The following is a 17502-nucleotide window of genomic DNA, read 5'->3' as shown; positions in this document are numbered from 1 at the left end:
TTTGAGCGCATGGCAATAAGCCAAGCACTTATTTCAGGGTTAAAAAAAAAAAAAGACAGGGTCTTATTTTTGGGGAAACACGGTATTCAAATAAGGAAAAGGGGAATTTCAAGTTATCCTGGGGGATTAGAAGTAAAGACAGAAATTTTGGTAGGTTCAGAAACAAGACTGCACTTCTGCCTTCACCAGTTGAACGTGTAGTACAATGTATGGTATGGAAAAACCATAATCCACCAATTGTCCCCAAACAATTGGCCTGAGTGTGAAACTATGAGTAACGAAAGGATACTATGAGTTTAAGCTTCAAAACCCAAACAAGACAGAACATATTTTTTTAAAAAAATATGTCTTATTGCTACTGTATTACATTCGCCTTATTTAGAATGATACCCTACCTCAATTTGAGACACCCTTTGGATAAAGGGTAGTTTACGTATTTTAAATATAAATATGCCTATGTGTTATAATATAAAACACTATGCAATGTTATATATTGTCTATGTTGCACTTGGCCCTATCATGCAAGATATTCCCCCCCCCTTGTAGTTTTTTTTGACAGAGTTGTAAGCTGCAATAGGCACGAAGCAAGCTTATACCTACTCTGCTAGGACCCCTGCTATTATATCTCATGTATAACAAGTGCTGCATTAAACCAGAGGTGGCCTACCTTCTCCACATAATGGACTTCAGATGTTTATGGGAAGCCTCTAAAAGGATATCTGCCAAATTCTAGTCCCCTGCTCTTTCTGGAGAGGTATGTGAGTGCGTGTATCTCTGATAAGAGGCCTGCTTTACCACCAAAAACTGTCCTTCTGCTAGCATTTTTGTCTCCACATTAACTTATGATGTAAAGCCATGCACAAAACAAACATTTCAGTTGGAAGAAGGGCAGGCTGCATGTACTTGGAATACAGGCTGTAACTCCAAAATTAGTAACACACTATTTAAAAACAAAACAAAACACGGAGCACTACCCTCATTTCTCTGCAATATGGCCTTTTCCACATTAACAAGCAGGACCCTGATAGAAAAAAATGGGGGGGGGGGAATTTATTTATTTATTTATTGTTCAAATTTTTATATCGCCCTTCTCCGAAGACTCAGGGCGGTGCAACGCTTCTCCCCAGAAAGAAGCAACCAACAGCCAAAAAGAGGAGAAGAAGTCCCTCCAGCTGGAGCACAGGCAGCTCTTCCAAGGAGGAAGTATTTGGGTTCACTGGATGCCAACTGTTCCTTCTTTGAACACCTCATTCTCTTGAGAAGGTAACAGCTGCTAGCAGGGACTGCTCCAATTTGTTCTCCTGCAGGTTAGCTCCTAACTCAGGGGTGTTAAACTCCTAACTCAGGGGTGTTAAACCCTGCGGGTCTGTCCTGGTCTATTCAATGGGAAGAGGAGAGATTGGGTCAGTGTGGCTTTGGCCACATGCGGAGAGGAAACACACCAGCAGTTGGTCACGCCCATTCAATTGGCCATACCCACCCAGTCAGCCACCCACACCCCCGAGGTCAATATGCGGCCCTCAATGAAATTGTGTTTGACACCTGTATCCTAACTTATCCATTGGCAGAAAGACTTGGCTGAAGGCCAGAAGAGAAATGCTCACAAATCTGCTCCTGTAAAGCCGTTTGCCAGAAATTAAGGAAAAGAATGTATAGCTAAATTTATCACACACCGCTGTAATATTATGCTATTTGTGTCTATGTCTGTGTGCCTTCAAATCAGTCTTGACTCCTGGCAACTATCTGACAAGTCCCTGCAATTTTCCTGTCAAGATTTCAGAAGTGGTCTCCCTTGCCTTCTTCCTAGGGCTAAGAGAAATTGACTGGTCCCAGGTCACCCAACTAGCTTCAGGCCTAAAGAGGAACTAGAATTCAGTCTCCCAGTTTCTAGCCTGATGCATTAACCACATACCTGATTGGCTCCATGTTTATTATGCACCATCTCATTCTAAAGAAAACTAGTTTTAATGATAGAGGAGACAAAGGAAGTGCAGCTCTATTTCAGAAGACAGCTAGAACACCACGTTGCCACAACTAGAAATATGAAAGAAAAGCACCTAAGATTTAGAGTATTTTGCCTCTAGCTTCTCCAATATATCTGCATCCAAAAAGAACAGGAATGCTCTCAAGTATCATCTATATTTCATAGGTTTGTTGTTATAGAAATGGCTAGTATATATTATTATATAAAAGTAAAAAGTTTAATGCTATTACCTTATTCTTTTGCACCAAAGGGAGTCGGAAGTCAACACTTTTTCTTTTTTTCCCCTCTACCCTACACTGTTCCCCCCTTCCCTCCCTTATTTTCCCATTATTATTATTATTTTGTATTTTACATTTATACTTTGATAAACTAATTAAAAAAAATGAAACTATATAGCTTGGCTGATGTCAAAAAGCTAAATAAGATCAGGTTTGGATTGTTAGGTGCTTGGAAAGGTGAATTATTAAAAAAAATTAAAAAGGGAATAGATAAAAAGTATCGCCTATATTTTTTATACTCACTCAGACTAAAATATCTGGTCTACATCATCTTGAAAATAATCACATAAGTCATAATAATAATAATAATATATGTACCTACCATATCAAGTAAGGATAATATCTAAACAATTCTATAGTTGGTCAGCACTGACAAAAAAACACCTAATATATTTACGATATTTCCAAAAATAGAAGGGATATGAAAGAAAGGGAGAGGAGGGAACTCTGAATCATGCTGCGAGTTTCTTTTCCTAGCTTCACTTTTCTGCCGCAAGACATTCATTACAGAACAATGGCCTTTCCTTCATTCAGCTGGGAGACAGATTAGTCTGAGCACAGGCCTTGATTTTTTTTTTTTTAAATGTGCCTGATGACTGAGAAATAATGCCATTTCCAAGAGAGAAATAACTTTTTAAAAGCTGCCCTTCTTCCCTGCACAAAATGCTGCGGGTGAACAAGAAAAAGGAAACAGCTCTTGAAAAAAATCACGGGTCACCCTCAAATGACACGCTAGAGGAGGAATATGTGAAGGGAAATGAGAAAGGTTCAGGAAATAGAGCATTTGCAACGTATCAAAGAGAACTGAAATCTGGTGGGAAAACAGCTTAGTAATCCACTGTAGAAACACAAACCTCATCCATAAAAATCACTGCTTTGAAAGTTTAAGAGAAATGCCACTCAGCAACTCTAACCCACTGTCTTTGTGGAATAAAACTCCAGCCTTTCATAAAATAGAAGACTCTGCAGAAGAAGAATTTGGTCAGCAGATCTCATGAATCTACTTCCCACAAACTGCGTGCATGTTGGTGTAACTCCATCACCACCCACCCAGACTAGCCCTGCCCACTTCTTCCTTGCACTTGTCTGTTCCCTTCCACATCCTAGCAACTGTCTCCATAGCAACAAAGCTGAACAAATGGGCTTGTGAAAGAAACATGCCAGCCAGATGTGGCATGCAGCAGCAAGATGATCCTGACTGCCAGTCTCAGGCTTCTTTGGAAGAAAGGAGCTAGCAGATTGTGTCAGACTGACAGTCAGACAAGAGGGAGGGAGGGAGGGAGGGAGGGAGGAAGGAAGGAAGGAAGGAAGGGAGGGAGGGAGGGAGGGAGGAAGGAAGGAAAAATACATTAATTCTCCACTGCTGAATCTTCAGCTCTGTTCAAAATCAAGGTTTTATGTTCCCTTCAATTGAGAAACATTTCTAAGAAACAGGAGGGATCCTGGCAACTGAGGCAAATCAGGAAGCCAAGCATAATAGTGTCAACTTGGCAAGTCATTAATTACTCATCACTGATTTCTCCACCTTTAGGTAGGTCAGCACTTTTGCATCAATTTTTTTTAATACATATAGTTTCTTCCAAAGCTGTTAGTCGTGAACTTGAGTTTCATGGCCAGATAGGATGGCCAAATTCAGAAGATGCTGGGACCTTTGGTGTAAATCAATAAGTAAGCTAAAGGGTTCCTGACTCACCAATTCCCCTGGAACTAAGTTTGCCACCCATAAAATCTAGTCCTGGTTGAAATGCATTCACTCTCTTTGAACAGGCAACACTAATGAAAAGAGAACAACAATCTCATGTTTTCACAGCTGCGTGTGCCACTAGATTCGAAAATTGCACATCTCATTTGGTACTGTTACCAACTTCTCTACTATCACCAGTTTGTCTTTCTCTCTCTCTCTGCCCTTTCACACGTTATTAGCTTTCTAAATTACCATACTTCCTCCTACTGTGTACAGTAAGCATGTGAAAAAACAAGCTTTGTTTAAAGAGCCAGAGTGGTGCAGGTAAGGTAAGGCGCTGGATTAGGAATGAGGAAGCTGAGCACATATACTCAATCTACTATTGTGGGGAAAAGAAGGAAGACAGTATGTTATGGACACTGCCCTGTGTGAAGGACAGGATGAAAAATCAAGAAAGCAGACAGTAAATACATTTTTGGGGTATCCGCCCAGTGCAACAAGATATCTTATACTTAATAAAGTGTTGGCAATCTTCTTCTTGTATGGCTTGTTCTGTTTTGTCTGAAAACCATTTTGGCCCGATTGTATTCTTGTCCTGTATTGGCTGTCAGATTAATATGTTACTCAGAATTCATTGCAGATTTCTTTCAAAGTTTAAAAGGAACCATTGTTGGAATATGCACGCTTCTACAGAAAACCAAATTCTGTTTTTAAAAGTTCACAGTATCAGGAAATCTCAAAACTTGCGGTTAGTTCTTCTCAGCAACACATGTTTAATGGAACTGGCCTCACCCTTGAAAGAACCTATTGCACTTTACTCTAAAAGCTTTCTACCAAACTTTTTTTTTTTAAAAAATCAACAGATCCAGAAGCATCCTATTCACTTGTTACCTGACAGAAGCAAGCTTAAAACTGCATTTTTTCTGGATTCTGCAAAATCTTACAGTAACTTAAAAGGTTTTGATGTCTTCACTAAAACAATCATTAGAACTCTTTATAAAAAAAAAAGTTGGGGAAAAAACCCTCAGAGGCCAAAGCTTTAGACTCATGTTTCTCCTCCCCATCTGTCCACTGAACCATCCAAAGAGCAGCAACATGAAACCTGCTATTTGTAAATGAGAAGAGCTTCATTGATCAAAAGGAGCATCACCTGCTTTTCATTATGGCAAAGAATTCCAAACATCTTGAAGACATCCTACAGACTTTAGGAACCAATAAGAAAGACAGTAGGATCCCCTTGGTGAAAAACCACTAACAAGTCAATTACAAAAGGGGTGGGGGTGGGAAGAACTGAAGGAAAAGGTAGAGAAGAAGGAAAACCTTCAAGGGAATTATTTAGCTTAGAAAAGGAAGTAAGAAGGAATCTGAAAGGAGGAATTCACAAATGGGAACACTCAGCTTCAAAAGGCAAACATCAACTGTGGGCACTAAGCCCAAAATTAGTTTTGCAGGTTTGCAAGTAGGCTCCTATTTGTCAGAGAGAGGGAGAGGATGCAATTTAATTCATTCCCCAGATTCACAAAACGAAAGTTTCATATGACTAGGCAGGCTCTGCTGATTGAACAAGGTTTTCTAATGCAGTGCCGAGTATAATGTTTTATGCTCAGATGGCTTTATAAATGTTCACTCCTCAAGCCTCACGGCAACACTGTGGAAACTGAGCCTTATATAAGCTAAAAACTGGGTTCATACTTCACCTTATGCTATATTTTTACTAGGGTTTGCTTGCATTAGTTGGTTGAGTTCATACCTACACTAAACCATAGTTTGTTGTGATATGTGAACCTAGCCATCCTCTTCTTGCCTCAAATATTAAATGGAAATTTAATGGGTTTTCACAGTTGAAAAGACATCCAGACATAAGCCTAACAGTACATCTCACTAGAAAGTAGTAGAAAATATAGGAATAGGGCATGGCTACTAATGCCTTATGACATAGTCCTAATATTCAGTAGACTTATAGGGTCATTAAAGCAGGAGAACTAGACTATCTTAGAAACCAAGGTGAGGCTGCCTATTGGTGCCTGTTTTCCTCTGCATGATAGAATTAGGACGCTGGGAGAATGAGGGCTTTCCCCCCCTGTAATTAACCTATTCTCTGAAAAATGGTTTTTCAACTGGGATTAGGAAGTCACAAACTTAATGGAAGATCTGTGGGCTCTCTCAGGCTTGTAGCTGTGCTATTTTTGAGGAATGGGGACACTTTCAAAATGAAGCCATACAGTTAATTAAATCTACATCACTCAGCAGATTCTAGCATTCTTTTGAATATTTCAATACTTTTATTTACCAGAATGCAGTGGTATCAAAATGTATTTAAAATAAAAAGAGTATAAGGGTCACATGAGAAACTTCTGAGCAGATTCTGCCACTTAAAAGTAAACTGCAACAAATGTACAAAAAGTTTTACTGAAAATGAATATTTTTGAATAACTTGGTAATTAATAGATGGGGAAAAGAATATAGGAAACGTTTGTTCATTTATTTATAAAATTCATTGGCTGCCCATCTTACCATAAGGTAACTCTGGGCTTACAGATATAAAATTACTTCTACATTAAAACTAGATTAAATTAAAATCAAGATTAAAATCAAAAATACACGGGGGAGGGGGCAGAATAAGGGGATGTGGGATCAGCTGTTACTCGATCAACCACATCCACTGTGCTGTTCTTCCATTGGGGCTGCCGGCCAACTGGTAGAGCCAGGTCTTTAGGCCCTTACAAAAGGATTGGAGGGTTGGGGCCTACGATAGCACTTAGCAATAGCACTTAGACTTATATACGGCTTCACAGAGCTTTACAACCCTTTCTAAGTGGTTTACAGAGTCAGAATATTGCTCCCAACAATCTGGCTCCTCATTTTACCCACCTCAGAAGGATGGAAGGCCAGTCCTTGAGCCAGTCAGGATCAAACACCTGGCAGTGGGTAGAGTTAGGCTGCAATACTGCATTCTAACGACTGCGCCCCCACAGCTCTTATAACTTCATAAGAGTTGTATGATTATATAACCCAAATCCAATACCCATACAATTTTGTTTCTTGGATTGGGGGCTCTATTTCCAGCTTTGCCTTAGCTGCCTGGCAATTACATCTCTTTATAGACTGCATTCATGATGCTGTAATCTCACTAATGCTACCCTGTTTCTTAGACAAAAAAAAAAAAAAAAAGAATCAGTAAAAAGCAAGGCTTTGATGTGATTAACCAACTCCTGCTGGGGGAAAAAAATCACATTTCCCCATTGGAATTCCTTTTCAAACTTCATAGGCACTTTGTGTCTATTGTGTCTCCTCCACTTCCACCCTCACTGCCATTTTGCTCTCAATCAAAGGATTGTACGGAAATTCTATTCAAGGCTGGAGAACATCTGAATGTGGACATCTTTGGTACCCATCAGGCTTCCATCCCCCCTTGACATTAATTTATTTTTAGATCCTTTTAAGAAAAATATTAAATGGGTTATCTGGCACACCGCAAAACGAAGTTCCAATTACAAATATTGGCTTTGTGTAAAAGAATGTCTCTGGGCCCCACAAAGGCGTTCTTAGAAAATAGAAATGGTAACTGGATGCATCCTAGGGATTTTATCTGTTACTATGCCAGGTGTCCAGGAAAACACCCAGAACCAAGATCAGATCAAACATGATCTGAGGATGGCTAAAGGGATTAATGGAGACCAATGTCAATCAACTTGTCTTCAGATAAACGGGCGTCTGCAACTGGCCAGACTAATCAGGCTAAGCATTTTCAGAACTGGCAAGCTTTCCCATGGCAACCATTTTAAAATAATGGCTACAATGTACTCAAAACCCCAAATCAGCTTACAACTGTCAAAAGGTTTCCTCCTCCTACAAGATCACAAAAGCTAAAAGATGTGACCCACAAGAAGCAGAGAAAAGAAATATGCTAAAGAGAAGGAATACCGAAGAGGCTTAATGATGCCTTATTTAACTAAAAAGTAGGGAAATGCAGCCAGCTTTTTAATTGGCTCTTTTTCATGCCCTGGTGTTCGGCGCAAGAGGAATTCTACTCTATTGCTTTGGCATTAAGTGGCCTAGCATGGTGAAAGGTAAGAAAATACGCTTGGCTTTGGGAAGGGAGCACAACATTAAGATAAAAATAAAAATAGAGGTTATTGTGGGTTAAAATACAAATACAAACAAGATAAAGAGAAAAGGGAAAAAAAAGTACCAGTAGCCCTAGTTTTACAACCACAACTGAGCCCAAAATTTTGGTTGCTGAGGCAATTGTTAAGTGACTTTTGCTCCATTTTATGACTTTTCTTTCCATGGTTGTTAAGTGAATCACTACAGTTATTAAATTAGTAACAGGAGTTGTAAAGTGAATCTGGCTCCCCCACTGTCTTTGTCAGAAGGCCACAAAAGGAGATCACTCCAGGGCACTGCAAACATTTTAATATGAATCAGTTGCCAAGCGTCTGAATTTTGATGACATGACCATAGGGATGCTGCAACGGTCATGCGAAAAACAGTCATAAGCCACTTTTTTCATTTCTCTTGTCCTTACTAAACAAAGGGTTGTAAGTCGAGGACTTCCTGTTGTGACTTATGATTACTGAGTAGTGAGGTATCTTAGACAAATCTAAGATACCTCACTACTTATCAAGGTGGTCCCCTATGCACAGTATGTGCTAATTGGAATGGATGAATGATTGGTTTTCTAGATCTGTCCAATTTCATTGTATACATGACGTACAATGACAATAAAGGCTATTATATTACTACTACTACTATTATATTATTATTATACACAAAATGACAGTATACACAGCAAACGAGATAACTATGCTGGATTTCGTATCACTAATCACTAGTCAAACACTTCCCAAGCGTTTAAAAATGCATGATGTATCAGCGGATTATGCGAACAGATCCCAGTAAGGTGGCCTTCTGCAGCTGACCAATGGTGATCTTGTCAGCGCCAATTGTTTTTAAGTGCTTGCCTAGGTCTTTAGGCACAGCACCCAGTGTGCCGAGTACCACTGGAACCACCTGCACTGGTTTATGCCAGAGTCTCTGCAGTTTGACTCTCAAGTCCTGATATCTGGTGAGTTTTTCAGGTTGTTTCTTGTCAATTCTGCTGTCACCAGCTATGGCAATGTTGACGATCCACACTTTTTTCTTCTCCACAATTGTAATATCCGGGGTACTGTGTTCCAAAACAACAACAACAACAACAACAACAACTACCAGCGACTGGAATACCATTTCCCCTCACCCCCGGTTCCAGGATGTTTGGACTAGGCACCGGACAGAATACCATCTTGACTGTCATTCGGTGCTAATTGCTGTTCCATTCTTTGTATGCCTTCATTCTGGACTAGTACCATCAGTCATCATCTTGCCATCCGGAGATGGAGCCTCTACTTTGCCGATTCTTAGTCTCAGCTGCTACGCATTATACTGCTTGTGAACTCTTGCGCCTGCGAGGTGCCCCCGCCTCGCAGGAATGGCCCTCCTCATTATCGAGGGCCGGCCTCCATGACGGGTCTTGGGACCCACAGAGGTGGCATGCGAAAAAGAAGAGCTTGTGGGGTTTTTTAGAGAGGGAATTTTTAAGGGGTGGGAGGGTAAGGGCGGGTAATGGGGGTAACCCGTCGGGTAAGGGGCCAGTTCCTGCACATGCTCGCGGCGGTTTTTTATTATCAGGTTCGGAGGTTATGGGGGAGGAGTCTGTTCCTATCTGTGAGGGTGGTCCTATTGACACGGTAAGTGGGAGGGGCAGGTATGGCGGAAGCGAGGGGTCATATCAAATTCCGGGAGCGCGTGCTCGATGTCTTAAAGCGATCACGCGCTCCGACCCCTTGGACTTTTCCCGTTCCCCGGATGGTCAGGATCCTCAGAGCCTGGGCCTTCGGTTGATGTTGTGCAATGCTCGGTCTGTGGTGAACAAAGCCCCCCTTGTTTGTGATCTTATACAGGGGGGTTCCGCGGACCTTATGGGCATTACGGAGACCTGGTTGGGCACTGAAGGGGGCGTGCCCCTTGTAGAGATGTGCCCGCCGGGTTTCCGTGCATTCCATCAGCCGAGGGCCCAGGGTAGGGGTGGGGGGGTGGCGGTTGTGATTAGAGAGAGTCTAGAGCCGAGGGAGACCACTGTACCTCAGATTGCCGGGTGCGAATCCCTCTTTGTGAGATGGGGCCGGGGGGTGCAGATGGGCTTGCTGATCATGTACCTGGCTCCTTGCTGCGTGACAGCTGCCCTGCCCGAGCTCCTGGAGATGCTGGCTGGGTGGTAGTTGAGACCCCAGACTTTTAGTCATGGGGACTTTAACTTGCCATCTTCCGCTCATCATCGACGGCAGCTCGGGAGTTCACGGCTTCCATGACGGCCTTGGATCTGACCCAAGTAGTTGATGGCCCTACTCACATTGGGGGTGGCACTCTGGACCTGATTTTTCTCTCTGGACAGTGGTTGAGAGATCTGGACTTAAAGGAAATAGTCATCGAACCTTTGTCATGGTCAGATCACTCTTCTTCGCTAGACTTTCTGACCGCCATTCACCACCGCAGGGAGGCGGAGCCGACACGTTGGTTCCGCCCAGGCGCCTGATGGACCCTGATGGGTTCCGGACGGAGCTTGGGCCGTTTCCTGAGGGTCTGGCCCACGGCTCGGCTGAGGAACTTGGCGGCCTGGGAGCGGGCGGCGGGGCCTTAGACCGTGTCGTGCCTTTGCGGCCTCTGACCCGGCGCAGGTCCCAACCGGCTCCTTGGTTCTCCGAGGAGCTGAGAGGATGAAGCGCCGGAGAAGACGCCTAGAGAGTTCCTGGAGGTCTAGCCGCTCGAAGCTGATCGGACACTAGTGAAGTCCTATACTAGGACTTACCTAGTGGCATTGAGGAAGCGAGGCGAGCTACGCCTCCTCATTGCATCGGCAGATAACCGCCCAGCCGCCCTGTTTCGGGTGACCCGCTCCCTCCTACATCAGGGGGAGCGGGATGACCCGCTGCAGGGCCGTGCTGAGGAGTTTAACGGTTATCTATACGATAAAATCGTTCAGCTTCGGGATGGGTTGGACCAAGATTGCGGTGATGCGGGTGAGATGTTCGAGGTGGTCTTGGCGATATTGTTTGGGATGAGTTTGACCCTGTGGCTCCTGAGGACATGGACAGGTTGCTGGGTAGGCTGAATGCCACCACATGTTTACTGGACCCGTGCCCCTCCTGGCTGGTGCTGGCCACTCGGGAGGTCACACGAGGCTGGCTCCAGGCGATTACGACCGCTTCTTTGGTGGAGGTGTCTTCCGGCCGCCTTGAAAGAGGCGGTGGTGAGGCCCTCCTTAAGAAGCCTTCCTGACCCGCTGTTTTAGGTAACTATCGTCGGTCTCCAACCTTCGCTGCGGCGAAGGTTGTAGAGAGTATGGTGGCATATCAGTTTCCCTTGCACCTGGATGAAACTGTCTATCTAGACCTGCTCCAGTCCGGTTTCCGCCCGGTTACAGCACGGAGACGGCTTTGGTCGCGTTGGTGGATGATCTCTGGAGGGCCAGGGATAGGGGTTGCTCCTCTGCCCTGGTCCTATTAGACCTCTCAGCGGCTTTCGATACCATCGACCATGGTATCCTGCTGCGCCCGTTGGAGGGATTGGGAGTGGAGGCACCGCTTATCGGTGGTTCTCCTCCTATCTCTCCGACCGGTCGCAGTCGGTGTTGACAGGGGGCAGAGGTCGACCCGAGGCGCCTCACTTGTGGGGTGCCGCGGGGTCGATTCTCTCGCCTCCTGTTTAACATCTACATGAAGCCGCTGGGTGAGATCATCAGTGGTTTCGGTGTGAAGTATCAGCTGTATGCGGATGACACCCAGCTGTACTTTTCTACACCGGACCACCCCAACGAAGCTATCGAAGTGCTGTCCCGGTGTCTGGAGGCCGTACGGGTCTGGATGGGGAGAAACAGGCTCAAGCTCAATCCCGCCAAGACAGAGTGGTTGTGGATGCCGGCATCCCGGTACAGTCAGCTTAATCCGCGGCTGACCATCGGTGGCGAGTCATTGGCCCCGATGGGAAGGGTCCGCAACTTAGGCGCCCTCCTGGATGACCGGCTGTCTCTAGAAGACCATTTGACGGCCGTCTCCAGGAGAGCGTTCTACCAGGTTCGCCTGGTACGCCAGTTGCGCCCCTTTCTGGACCGGGATGCCCTATGCACGGTCACTCACGCACTCGTGACGTCTCGCCTGGATTACTGCAATGCTCTACATGGGGCTCCCCTTGAAGGGCATCCGGAGGCTGCAGTTAGTCCAGAATGCGGCTGCGCGGGTGATAGATGGAGCCTCGTGGCTCCCGTGATAACACCCATCCTGCGCAGACTGCACTGGCTACCTGTGGCTTTCGGGTGCGCTTCAAGGTCTTGTGACCACCTTTAAAGCGCTCCATGGCATTGGGCGGGTTACTTACGGGACCGCCTACTGCTACCGAATACCTCTCACCGACCCGTGCGCTCTCACAGAGAGGGTCTCCTCAGGTGCCGTCAGCAAGGCAATGTCGTCTGGCGGCGCCCAGGGCAAGGGCCTTCTCTGTGGGGCTCCCACCCTTTGGAACGAACTTCCCCGGACTCCGCCAGCTTCGGACCTTGGACCTTCCGCCGGGCTTAAAACATATTTATTTAATTGTGCAGGACTGAGCTAGGTTTTAAATTCATGGGTTTTAATTGGGTTTTATTTGTATATTTTAATTAACGGGCTTTCAAATAAGTTTCTTAATTGTTTTTATTCTGTATTTATATTTATATGTTTTTAAATGCCTGTGAACCGCCCTGAGTCCTTCGGGAGATAGGGCGGTATATAAATACGATTAATAAATAAAAAAAAATAAAATAAATACTACTACTACTACTACTACTACTACTGCTGCTACTTCTTCTTCTCCTTCTTCTTCTTCTTCTTATTATTATTCAGTCAAACCTAACTGCAGTCTAGTTAAGCTCTATTGTAATATGTTTGGTCTTAACCCCCAGCCAGACAGCAACATCTACTCAATCTTGATTTTCTTGCAAAAAAAAACCCCTAAGCAAGGATAAGCATGAATAAATACATAGATATAATTTTGCTGGCAGTCTCCATTCTAGACTGGGAAATCAAACAAAAATCGATCAAAGAAGGCAATCGCAAACACTTTTTATATTGTTAAGAAAACTGCATGGATGCGTTTCATGTTGTTACCAGGGTTCAAATCCAATTTGAAATAAGTTGTATTTTTAATCTTCTATCATTTATTAACTTGTTTCCTCCCGTTTTTCTCTCTAGCCACCCCAAACGTCCAATATTTGGCTTTGTTCCAATATGTAGTTTATTACTGCAGAATTAAATGGAAAGCTACAATAATGTAAATTTGCATTACCCTCAAGGATTTCCTAATGGAAAGAGCTACATATCAAATCAAGAAAGCTGGCTGGGCATGTATGTTGGTGAGCCTGGCTGCAATTATATTCCATGCCAGCTCCAGCACAGGGAAACAATTAATTCAGCTTATATTCTGCTCCAATCATGTCTGCTTTTGAGCAACTTACAGAGCAGTTTGTAATTTTCTTTCTTCACAGGAAGTCCTCTAGAATAGGGAGGCTTCTCCCAAGTAGACAGACAGATTACTCTCCTTGCCTTATGCTAATTTTCCCAAAAGCTACATTCGTAACTATGGTGTGACACCTACACTACAATAAAATTACACTTAAGAGTGGTAGCTACATCTTTTGCTTTCTTATTAGCATATTCTAAAAAATGGGTTATTAAGGACATTACATCCAACATAATACTGATGTTGAGCAGCCAACATAACAGCCTTGATTAGAGAAGTATGATTCTTTTTCTTGAAAGCTTTTTCACACCGGACCACCCCAACGGTTATCAAGTGCTGTCCCGGTGTCTGGAGGCCGACGGGTCTGGATGGGGAGAAACAGGCTCAAGCTCAATCCCGCCAAGACAGAGTGGTTGTGGATGCCGCATCCCGGTACAGTCAGCTTAATCCGCGGCTGACCATCGGTGGCGAGTCATTGGCCCCGATGGAAAGGGTCCGCAACTTAGGCGCCCTCCTGGATGAACGGCTGTCTCTAGAAGACCATTTGACGGCCGCTCCAGGAGAGCGTTCTACCAGGTTCGCCTGGTACGCCAGTTGCGCCTTTCTGGACCGAGATGCCCTATGCACGGTCACCACGCACTCGTGACGCCTCGCCTGGATTACTGCAATGCTCTCTACATGGGGCTCCCTTGAAGGGCATCCGAGGCTGCAGTTAGTCCAGAACGCGGCTGCGCTGGTGATAGATGGAGCCCTCGTGGCTCCCGTGATAACACCCATCCTGCGCAGACTGCACTGGCTACCTGTGGCTTTCCGGTGCGCTTCAAGGTCTTGTGACCACCTTTAAAGCGCCCATGGCATTGGGCCGGGTTACTTACGGGACCGCCTACTGCTACCGAATACCTCTCACCGACCGTGCGCTCTCACAGAGAGGGTCTCCTCAGGTGCCGTCAGCAAGGCAATGTCGTCTGGCGACGCCCAGGGCAAGGGCCTTCTGTGGGGCTCCCACCCTTGGAACGAACTTCCCCGGACTCCGCCAGCTTCCGGACCTTCGGACCTTCCGCCGCGCGCTTAAAACATATTTATTTAATTGTGCAGGACTGAGCTAGGTTTTAAATTCATGGGTTTTAATTGGGTTTTATTTGTATATTTTAATTAACGGGCTTTCAAATAAGTTTCTTAATTGTTTTTATTCTGTATTTATATTTATATGTTTTTAAATGCCTGTGAACCGCCCTGAGTCCTTCGGGAGATAGGGCGGTATATAAATACGATTAATAAATAAAATAAAAAATAAATACTACTACTACTACTACTACTACTACTACTACTACTACTACTACTACTGCTACTTCTTCTTCTCCTTCTTCTTCTTCTTCTTCTTATTATTCAGTCAAACCTAACTGCAGTCTAGTTAAGCTCTATTGTAATATGTTTGGTCTTAACCCCCAGCCAGACAGCAACATCTACTCAATCTTGATTTTCTTGCAAAAAAAAACCCCTAAGCAAGGATAAGCATGAATAAATACATAGATATAATTTTGCTGGCAGTCTCCATTCTAGACTGGGAAATCAAACAAAAATCGATCAAAGAAGGCAATCGCAAACACTTTTTATATTGTTAAGAAAACTGCATGGATGCGTTTCATGTTGTTACCAGGGTTCAAATCCAATTTGAAATAAGTTGTATTTTTAATCTTCTATCATTTATTAACTTGTTTCCTCCCGTTTTTCTCTCTAGCCACCCCAAACGTCCAATATTTGGCTTTGTTCCAATATGTAGTTTATTACTGCAGAATTAAATGGAAAGCTACAATAATGTAAATTTGCATTACCCTCAAGGATTTCCTAATGGAAAGAGCTACATATCAAATCAAGAAAGCTGGCTGGGCATGTATGTTGGTGAGCCTGGCTGCAATTATATTCCATGCCAGCTCCAGCACAGGGAAACAATTAATTCAGCTTATATTCTGCTCCAATCATGTCTGCTTTTGAGCAACTTACAGAGCAGTTTGTAATTTTCTTTCTTCACAGGAAGTCCCCTAGAATAGGGAGGCTTCTCCCAAGTAGACAGACAGATTACTCTCCTTGCCTTATGCTAATTTTCCCAAAAGCTACATTAGTAACTATGGTGTGACACCTACACTACAATAAAATTACACTTAAGAGTGGTAGCTACATCTTTTGCTTTCTTATTAGCATATTCTAAAAAATGGGTTATTAAGGACATTACATCCAACATAATACTGATGTTGAGCAGCCAACATAACAGCCTTGATTAGAGAAGTATGATTCTTTTTCTTGAAAGCTTTTTCACATCCAGTATTCTGACTATATAATCATCAAAGCACTTCACTTGGAAGACAGCTTGCATAACCTTGTATAAATTCAAGAACTTTTAGTTCAAATTTGTCCTAAATTTTAAAAAAAGAAGAAGTGATAAACATCAGCATTCTCTCCTACACGTAATTGCTTATGTGCCAGCAAATCGTAGCACCTAGCCAAACTTGATTATTGTTGGAAATAATGCTGGTCCAGAGTTTGCACTTAGATGGGGGATAACCTGGGAAATCCTAAACTGGGAAGTAGGAAAAAAAATTCTTGAAGTTGAATTAATTCTGTATCTCTGCCAAGAAAACTGCATAGACTGGCTCTTCAGGGGTGATCTTGAATTAGGGACATCTTTATACTCACTCAACCTTCCAAAGATCAAAAATTACTACTGTAGTGAGTATACAAAATGCTTAGAAACAAAACTCAATTGTAGTATAGAGGTGAGAAACATGCCAAGACATCACACCCCAAATCTTTTGTCAAAAACAAACCCCAAAACTCATAGATTATTTGGATCTCATGGATTAGTATCTTACTTGCTCTCTAAGAAGTGCTCTAGTGACACAACACTCAAAAGCAGAAATAATAAGGAAGGGGGTGGAGAGGAAACAAACACATTTTTAAATTCTCCATTTCCCATGTAACATGTTCATAATTTATGAAATATTGTGGCGGTCCATGACTGTAATAAATATCGAAATTGAAATGAAATACATTCCATATTTTTTTTCCCCTGTCACAACTCTACTCACACACAGATGGGGGAAAATAGACAATTAAGTGGCATGGGTAAAGTGGCAACAGCACAGATATTCCATGTGGGAGTAGCCAAGAATGTAGCTGAAAGAATCAAGCAGCAAGTTTCAGCCAATGATTAAAAACAACCATAAGAAGGCAGAAGTTGCAGAGAGAAAAATACTTACTGCCTTTTCATTAGAGACTTCCTTTAGGCAAGGACTTCTATCTGCCTAGATACTTTGGAGTATTGCAGGGATGTAGCCATGATCTGATTTTACATCCCTTCTGGCAAGTATCTGGTCCTTCTTTCAGGCAAGTGACAAATGTTCTTCTCTATAGAGGCATAATAAAGGAAATTTGGCCATCAAAAGGGATTTTAACTTCAGTTTTTCCAAAGCTTATGATGAATTTCAGTCACTTTTGAAAGACCTTCATTTTTCACAAACTGATGCTAGGGGCACGTGTGCATTGTACATCTATGACCCTGATCCTCATCACTGAAGAATTAGACAAACGGTAGATATGTTATGTCTAACACTGGTATTCAAAAGAACTTCATACAATTAATCTTTCATGCACACTATACAGATGCCAGTCAGTATAAGGGGACACAATTTCTTGCTAGTAACACAGCTGCCTTTGTTTCTGGCTAAGTAAAGTTTGGTGCTGTGTAATTCAATAACAACGCTTTGTAATTATATTGAAGGATCTCTCTCTCTCTCTCTTGCTCTCATTTTTGCACAAACCATATTCATTGTTGCTGCTTTTGTACCTTTGTTTACTGCAGGCTCTGTAGCTTGACTACAACCCTCTGCCAAGTCACTTCATTCTATTTTATCCTTTGTTCTTTTTGCTGTCATTTGGCCACTGCTATCCCTACCTTGCCTACAGCCTTCAAGCTCTTGCCTCTTTAGCAATTTTACAAAAATAACAGTAAGAGAATGGGAAATATTCCAGAA

General features: G+C 43.2%; 2 protein-coding genes across 3 annotated transcripts in view; one reads left to right on the top strand and one right to left on the bottom strand.

Annotated features, from left to right (window-relative positions):
- Window positions 1-3403, top strand: part of LETMD1 (LETM1 domain containing 1) — a 44406-nt gene extending 41003 nt beyond the window's left edge. The window contains exon 9 of the mRNA XM_058166462.1: window positions 1099-3403. Within this exon, the coding sequence (XP_058022445.1) occupies window positions 1099-1259 (161 nt within the window). The 3' untranslated portion in view covers window positions 1260-3403. The remainder of the gene's footprint in view (window positions 1-1098) is intronic.
- Window positions 1-17502, bottom strand: part of CSRNP2 (cysteine and serine rich nuclear protein 2) — a 46045-nt gene that overhangs the window by 16406 nt on the left and 12137 nt on the right. Inside the window, exon 2 of one of the 2 annotated variants that reach the window (XM_058166460.1) lies at window positions 16729-16876. The exons of the other annotated variant lie outside the window; for it this stretch is intronic. The gene's annotated coding sequence lies outside the window, so the exon portion shown is untranslated. The remainder of the gene's footprint in view (window positions 1-16728; window positions 16877-17502) is intronic. 2 annotated transcript variants of the gene reach the window in all.

The sequence above is a fragment of the Ahaetulla prasina genome, chromosome 2 (genome assembly GCF_028640845.1).
Source record: "Ahaetulla prasina isolate Xishuangbanna chromosome 2, ASM2864084v1, whole genome shotgun sequence".
In the NCBI taxonomy this organism is placed as follows: domain Eukaryota; kingdom Metazoa; phylum Chordata; class Lepidosauria; order Squamata; family Colubridae; genus Ahaetulla; species Ahaetulla prasina.
This window is presented reverse-complemented; position numbering and strand designations above follow the sequence as displayed.